The following is an 8255-nucleotide window of genomic DNA, read 5'->3' on the forward strand; positions in this document are numbered from 1 at the left end:
TTCAACGACTTCTGCCCTACAGAATTGACTTAATAACTACAATGGGACCGCGTTGTGCTAAATGAATCCTGTTATTTCATTTGAAACAATTGAGCTCAACTGGATCGTGTTGTGCTGAATGAATTCTGCAATTCCATTTGAAACAGTTGAGCTCAATGGGATCGTGTTGTACTGAATGAATCCAGTAATTTCATTTGAAACAATTGAACTCAACGGGATCGTGCTGTGCTGAATGAAATCTTTTATTTCGTTTGAACCAATTGAGCTCAACTGAGACTATTCAACGTAAAAAGGATGCATTTCAACTTCCGTGATTTAGTTTTAGCTCTTCTATGCGCTTTTCTTGGAAGTATAAAAGGCCTACTTGTGAACGAAGTAAACTCTTTAGGTGCAATAGAAATTTTTGGATTGCGAAGCATAGGAGCAACTTGTTTTCTGTTACCAATCATAATTTTCTCCGACAGTCAACTGTGGTATGACGCCAAGTGTAACTTAATTCTATTCTTGCGATCAGTTATCGGAAATATTGCTGTTTGTGGTTACTATTACGGATTCGTGTATTTGCCAATCTCCGAAGCATCTCTGCTGTTCTATTCCACCCCCATCTTTACCATAATAATAGGACGACTCTTCCTGAAAGAAAGATGTGGTGTCGCAGAATTGACATCCACAACTCTGTCTGTGCTTGGTTTAGCTCTTGTGTGTGTGCCGAACTTCAGTATGAATTATTCCCAGAGTAGCATCAAAGGTGTGTCTGGCTGTTTGATTGGTGCCTTTGCTCAAGCGATTGCTTTAGCCATTATCAGGAAAATAACTCATGTTCCGCCTGTCGTCGTGAGCTTCTGGTGGGCGGTGATGGGGGTTGTGTTTTCGTCGGTTCTGTGCAGTGTGTTTAACGAAATGTCGCTTTGGAAGTGTGGATGGGAAGCCGTTTGCGTAATCCTCATCTCAGTGGTTGGTTTCATCAGCGAGCTGTGTCTGGTGTCATCTTTGAAGTCAACGGGGGCTGTCATCGTTTCGGTGGCCCTCACTTCTGAAATCATATGGGCTTTCGTGCTGCAAATGTGCGTCCAGCAGCAGTACCCGAGTTTGATGACTTCGCTAGGGGGAGTCGCTATTTTAATATCGGTTTCTGTGCCACCTGTAATGAAATTGACATGTAAGCAAGACTTAAATGAGTAGGTAAGCACGAACAGACAATTCCGATGATAATTCAGTGATAGCATTGAAACATCATGATTCAAAAGAATGACAGTTTTTGCAAAGGAATTTCCTTTCCTTTTTGGTTCAATGGTAATTTTGAGTTTATTTTCCTATTTAATGCTAACAAAGCTTTTCATTGAAACTTGGAACAGGAACAAAAATAATTTTTTCACTCATTTGGTTTTTCATTGAATATTTAATCTTTATATTTTTTGTTGCAACAATTGAGGGTTACGTTTTAAATTGTTTTTAAGTTTGTTTTTCGTGGATGAAGTAACTTTACTGTTGGTGTTTTTTGTTTAACTTCGCTGTGCTGAAATTGCACTAAAAAAGAGTTTGTGTAAATAAATACGAGCGTAATGCACCAGCATGAAAATATGATGGCTAAAATAGAAACGTAAGCTTCGCATGCAATCAAAATCCAAACATTTTGAAACTTTGTGTTACATAGCATTTTCAACAGGAAGTTTAGTCATTGAAAAATAGATTTTTTCAACTTCAATAAATTTTCTTGTAAAAATGAGAAGTGCGTTATATATTAACATAATAATAACGATGGAAAAAATATAAATGCACAATTTTCTTGTTTTTGAAATCACAAACTGCATTCGTAATCAAAATTAATTTTTTTCCAACTATGTATTATGTAAGTTTAACAGGAAAGTTTGTAATACAAAAAAAATTAATATTCTAAACTTGCATAAATGAGGTAAAAATGGGACATAAATTACATAAATGCATAGTCGCGTTATACATGAGCATTAAAATGTAATGAACAGAATATAGATGGTATATTATTCCTGTTCACAAAACTTACGAATTGTGGATGTAATCAAGATCCATTATTTTGCAACTTGGTGTTATATAAATATTTCAACGCGGATGCTTAGAGTCATTAAAATTTAATCCTTTGAACTTTTTGACGAGGATTTTTTTGTCATAAATATTTAATTAAAAAAAATCATCATACTAATGCGACTTACATACTTCATACATGTATGCATATCATTTACTTCACAATAATTACACTTTTTTATTTCTCGTGTGTTTAACACTTTAGTTGTAAAATTGTGTTCAAAAGTAAGAAAAGTTCAACTAGTCTAAGGATTATTGAGTAATTATTTCTTACCTTGCAAGTTTTTCAAACTGTAGACAAATTTAGTTGATTAACCTTCATCTGCCAGATGAAATTTACCGTGTTTGTTAATAAAAAAAAATCTATATCATGTGAAATAAAATATTGATGTTTAAGCAAGATTGTGTTAGAAATTTATTTGAGTTTAGCTATCATTTTTTCTCTGTTAATTAACAAACTGTCGTACATTAGTTTTATTTATTTTTATTAATTGAAGGAAAAAGGCTTCTAATGTAATTTACAAATATAGATTTTCAATTTTTTGAAACGTTTTTTGCTATTTGTTGCTCATTTTCTTTCTGTCACACTATTTGTTAATAATTATTTTGCCCCATTAAATTATATTGCCCCAAAAGGTCAAGAGAAAAAACACAAAATGATTTTTACATGTTGCATAGCAAACTCCATAAGATTTTATACAGTGGGAACAACGCGAGAACTCTACCGCGAATGCTTTTCTATTGATTCATTTTAATTGTAATTTCACACACGAATTACTTGCAATTTTATTAAGATAGTTTTAAAAATATTTATCGTTAGTGCAGTTTTTTTTCTTTCGCTCACTTGTGCAGTTTTTAGTGTTTTACAACATACCAAAGATTTTTCCATCGGGCTTCAGTGATCAGTGTCCACACAATTTGTTCGTGTAGTTAAGTATGCAAATTGATTTAGTGTACACTGTGATTATAACTCATTCTTGAATATCACCGTAAAATAGTTTTAAGTTTAAATTAAAAAAAAAATCCTATTTATGTTCACTGTAAAATAAATGCAAATTCAGCATTTATTATTATTAATTTAAATTCAGTGAATGACATCGTAACCGTATCAATGAAAGTAGTAAAAACTTTTAAAAAGACAAACAATTAAAAACTTTAAGTATTTTCATTGTCATGAAAGTATCAAAATTAATATTTTAGTAATTTTACAAATATGTGTTAAAAAAAAATCTCATTCGTGTCTAATCAACTTAATGTAAATTTCGTACTTTGAACGAAGTTCTACCCATTGTTGAATTTCAAGAATCAACAAACTGCATTAAATCCACAATAACTTTATTAAACAGTCAACAAACAAATGTTATTTTGATTTATCAATAAATATATTTCGTTGTTAAACTTTGAAATTCTTTGTTACATTATTTGAAATTTTTTTGGAAGAGATGCAGGGAAATACAAATAATGAAAACGAACGAATATTTGACGGGAAACGTGTATTTAGAGAAAGCTGAAAGATTGAAATTAATCCTTTCTAATTATAACCCAAAGAAATCATAGATCAAGCGATATCTTTACAAAATATTGAAATCTTTATTGTGGTTCAACTTTTGAAAATCTAAGAAAAATTATATTCTAAGTAATTTTTCTGTGGAAGAAAATAAGGTCTTTAGCATTAACTTTAAGCGCCAATTTACTGTTCTCGGAACCACAGCAACGTCATTTAAAGTTTCAAGTTTTAATCCCTTTGAAGTTACACGAGAACAGACTTGTTTCTGCATGCGAAACGATCTTTGTTTCGGGATACGTTGATTTAAAATTTAACAATTGCTTGTGTCTAAAGCTTTAGTCGGTTCAGTCAAAGGTTTCATGCGTCTCGTTACTCAAAGATTAAAGATTCGGTAAATATTGATCTAAATATAGATATACGAATAAGCTCTCTAATTTCGGTACATGATACTTAAAAGCCCAGAGAAAAATAGTTAAACATTTGTGAACGTTTAATCTTTAAATTTATCATCTGTGTCGGAAAGATTTACGTTATTCTTAGTATTTTTGTCCCAAAATTTGTATTCGTTTTTTAAATACATTTTCAATTGGAAAAAAAAAAACAAAACAAACTTTCAGTGAATATTTGTGTATTTCTTTAATCTATCGCACATCGGCAAGGAAAACGACACAACTTAAAAATGCAGCATTGGAGAAAATCAAGGTTTTACGCAATAGTAGTAGTTTTTAGTGATTTAGGCTCAAATGTTACAATTCGCTCAAAACCCTTATGATGGGGTGATTAGTTTTTGTTGGCAAAATTAATAACACTTACTTAAATTTCGAAATTTTTCTTTTAATTTATGAAATTTTAATGATTGCCACTATTGATTATATCGTTTTTATGCCACAATGTAACGCGAAAGTAAGTTACCTTTGTACGAAATTTGTAACAAGAAAGCTCATTAAATTTGGATTTTAGATTAATAGTTATTTTTCCAAACTTTTGAGCTGTGTCACTTTCTTTTTGCCGGGGTTGCGATATGTATGGCTCATGGACATAGGCCGCTGCTACACCAAAAACGTGGGGGGTCAAAATAAGTGTGTGGGGTTAGAGGGCGTGGCCCCGAAGCTGCTTATTAATTTATTTGTATTGTAAAATTCAGCTGTGTTAAAGGCTTTTAACATCATTGGTTCTATAACTTCTAAAATATGTGAAATATACCTCAAAAATCGGGACGGATAGCCATCTTAGACTTTCCGTCCCTTTCAATTTAAAGTTTTCATTATTATGAAGTAAAATGAAAAAAAGTCTATGTATTTGAAATGTTTAGTTTTTACTTTCGTGAAATAAATCAATTCATCCTATAAGAAAGCATTTTTCAACCGATCATAGATTTGTAACTCTGAAATGTCAGGGGGTAAAGCCCCTTTACTTTTGAAGGTGAGGAGGCAGGTTCCCCCCTCACGCTCCCCCCCATACGACCCACCTATGCTCATGGAAAAAATTAATTATATCCTTGCAAATGGATTTTCCTATGCCTTCTATATAAAGCTTTTTTGCGAATTTTTCCTTATGAAAAAACTTACTAGTGTTCAGTTTGTCATTAGATATTTTTCTGTGGCAAAGTATTTTACATTTAAAGACATAACGATGCTATTTAGCAAATGAATACGCATTTTAAAAAGATGGACATAACCAACTTTTCCAATGAACAGCACATATTTTTTCTTTTCTGCCTCACTTATACATTTTTAGCACATAGCTTTCAAATTCGTTTCATTGAAAGAAATTGTTCAGTAACTAGGGGAGCATCGAACTTAAATTTTTGGGAGGGCGGAAAATCTCAATTTGCCGAATGGAACTCGAAATTCTGCCCAATGGAACTCCAAATGTTGCCGAACAATGATATTTTTCGAAGGTCACAGTAACATCCCAACTGGGCACCCCTGTCAATAACCTGAAACGACACTCGTCGAAACTTGATGTCTTTTCCATTGCAAATTATTATACTTTGAAGCGACGCGTTCCTATTAAAATCCTTTAATGTTTAACATTTTAATGTGTGTATATTTATATAAAACGTTAGTACCATTCCTTTTTACTTTAAAAAACAACTCCATTCGCAGTAAAGGTTTGCGTTATAATGATTTGCAAATGAAATCTCATAGGCTTAAACAAAAAATGCTTCCTTATATGCATTGCACAATTCTGGTTTGAGCAAAGTAAACTTGATCAAAGATAATTAAAATTTTCCGTCTTGATTAAATTCCTACCGTTATGATAGATTGGAATTGCTAAAACGTTCATTAACGTGTTGCAAGCTGCCGCTGCAATAATTTTAAATGGCCCCTAGCAGTAATATTTGAAAGGGCATTTAAGGACTGCCATGTTAGTAAATATCGGGGAATACATTATTGCAAGGTATTTCTCTGTATTTCAGACTAATTAAATTCTTGTACTGGAATGATTACATAATTGAATCGGTTTTCTAGGATTATTTGAACACGTATGTGTAATTTGATGAAAGATTTCAGACCAACTGTAAAACACAGTTGTAATATTGTAGTTTGCGTACAGAAAAAGTCGCTGCTGCTTATCTTATTTATTTTTTTATTGTGTTTTATTGGTAAAATTTTGAATATTTGGTAAAAAAAATCTTTTTTTTTTTTTGCGTTTGAGTGTCTTCATATAATACGTTTTAATAGGAAAATATAGTTTCATTTCCCATAGGTATTGACAGTTTTCGTATTATGCATAATTATTTATTAATGCTGTGTTGGAAAAATCTTGTTTCGATTCTATAATATCGCATGTCTTTGCACTTTGTGTTTTACTTTTGAGTGACAGAGTGACAGTAAAAAAAAAAAAAAAAAAAAATTGAGTTTTCAGATTTTGAGTTTAAATGTATGTGTTGAATGGTAAAGGATTTTTACCGGATGTCTTTACATCCAAAAAGTTCACTATTTTACACTGAGAAAAGGGTTAACTGTAACCCCGAAACACGTAATTTGCTAATTTTGTGCTTTAAAACGCTGTTCATTACCATTTACTTAATAATTTTAGGAATTTGATTTTTACTATTTAGAAATACATTAAAAAACATTTAATTGGACTGCTAAATCAATTCCATATTCTTTGGGAGGGGCATGGCCCTGTGCGCCCCTTACATTTTTCCTTTCAGTTTTGTGTTCTAGTGAGAAAAATTTGGTGCTGAAACACATTGCTTAGGAACTTGGAGGTCGCTGGGCAAAGGGCTTGGCTAAGGGGTCCTTATTATTACATAGGCAAAGCTTCAATCTGCCTATGTACTAATTAGGCTATGAAAAAATCTGGATAATAGAATTATGGAAACTTTGTATTAATACTTACGGTAACAAAATATTTCTCTCATCATTACATAACCTATTTTTTTAAAGCGTAGAGATGGTGTCGCAGTTCCAGTTCCTCACCGAGTCTCTTGCAACCGGGGCTGATGCGAACTGGACGGTGGTTTAGAGTCCCTGCTTTTTATTGACCCCCAAAGAGCTAAAATTGTTTTAGCCAATGTCTAAGCTAAAGTTGTATGTTTCAATTCGGGGAGGGGGGAGGGGGGATGTTTGGCCTCTGGGCCTTCTGATATTTTAATCAGGCCCTGTTAGCAACCATCGAACAAAACTTTATTTATCCTAAACTTTGAATATTTTTTTTTCATATCGTAGAAAAGTGCTGCTGATGGAATCAAAACTAAAATGGGAATTTTCATCTGTTTTATTGGTGTGTATTGTGCATGTGTTTGATGGGGGGGGGGGGGGGGGGCAGGGCTTACTGACCCGCGGGCCGATGCGCCCTCGAACACTCTTTGTGCGCCTTTTTTGCACCCTTAAACCTGTTCTGTTTTTTTTAATAGCCTGTGTGACTACCAGTACGACTTCGTTTTTTATTCTTTCTTTATTTAATTTTTTTTAGCGTCTTTGAACTTGTGTGATTCCGTTTTTTTTTCTGCGCGCCATCTTTTCTTTTATGCCCTCAAACCTACGTGCTCTCAGTTATTTTTGCGTCCTTGATATCCTGAGCGCCTTCGTTCTTTTGCGCCGTCGATCCTGTGCGCTTTTTTTTTTTGTGTCTTCAAATCTATGCGGACTTTCTTTTTTTTTTCATTTTTTTCAATGGATTTTTTTAAAGCCCTCAATCCTGTGCGCCTTTGTTTCTTTTTTGCATCCTCAAGCCCTTGCACTCTCGGTTATTTTTGCGCCCTTGATATAGTGAGCGCCTTCATTTTTTTAATTTTTTTTGCGACTTCAAGCCGGTGAACTTCTAAACTTTGAAAAAACGCGCTTTTTTCTTTTTTTTTTTTCCCTTTTTCTTCTTTTTTTTTTTACATAATAGCGGTGGGAGAAAATAAAATCCAAGTCAACTTCAAATTTTAAATATATGTTTCTCCTACTTAATATTTTCCTTAACAATAACTTATCTTACATCTTGAAGTATACGTTTGATGTTTGAATTGAAAAAAGGTTAACTTGTCTTTTTTTCTTTCTTTTTTTTTTTTTTTTTTTGAAATTTGGGGTCCTCTTATAAACTAGGGAACTGTGCTAACAGATGTGTTTTCCATCGATCCCAAACTCCTCACGTGCTCGACAAGAGTTCTAAGAAGTTGGTGCTGCCATCTGTGATCAATGCTGTGTCTTAACGCTTTTTTGAAGCGAAATAAAGCAAAAATTTCAGTTGT

The 8255-nt window shown here is 33.0% G+C and overlaps 1 protein-coding gene across 1 annotated transcript; it reads left to right on the forward strand.

The window, feature by feature from the left end:
• Window positions 1-294: 294 nt before the first annotated feature.
• LOC129224839 (solute carrier family 35 member G1-like) lies at window positions 295-1347 on the forward strand. Its single transcript, XM_054859389.1, has one exon. The coding sequence runs from the start codon at window positions 295-297 to the stop codon at window positions 1180-1182; it is 888 nt and encodes a 295-aa protein (XP_054715364.1). The 3' UTR covers window positions 1183-1347.
• The last annotated feature ends 6908 nt before the right edge of the window (window positions 1348-8255 follow it).

Source organism: Uloborus diversus, chromosome 1 (assembly GCF_026930045.1).
Source record: "Uloborus diversus isolate 005 chromosome 1, Udiv.v.3.1, whole genome shotgun sequence".
NCBI lineage: Eukaryota > Metazoa > Arthropoda > Arachnida > Araneae > Uloboridae > Uloborus > Uloborus diversus.

Bases quoted from the DNA above. Each gene is read 5' to 3' on its own strand.
- LOC129224839 (XM_054859389.1), top strand. From the start codon at position 295: ATGCATTTCAACTTCCGTGATTTAGTTTTAGCTCTTCTATGCGCTTTT.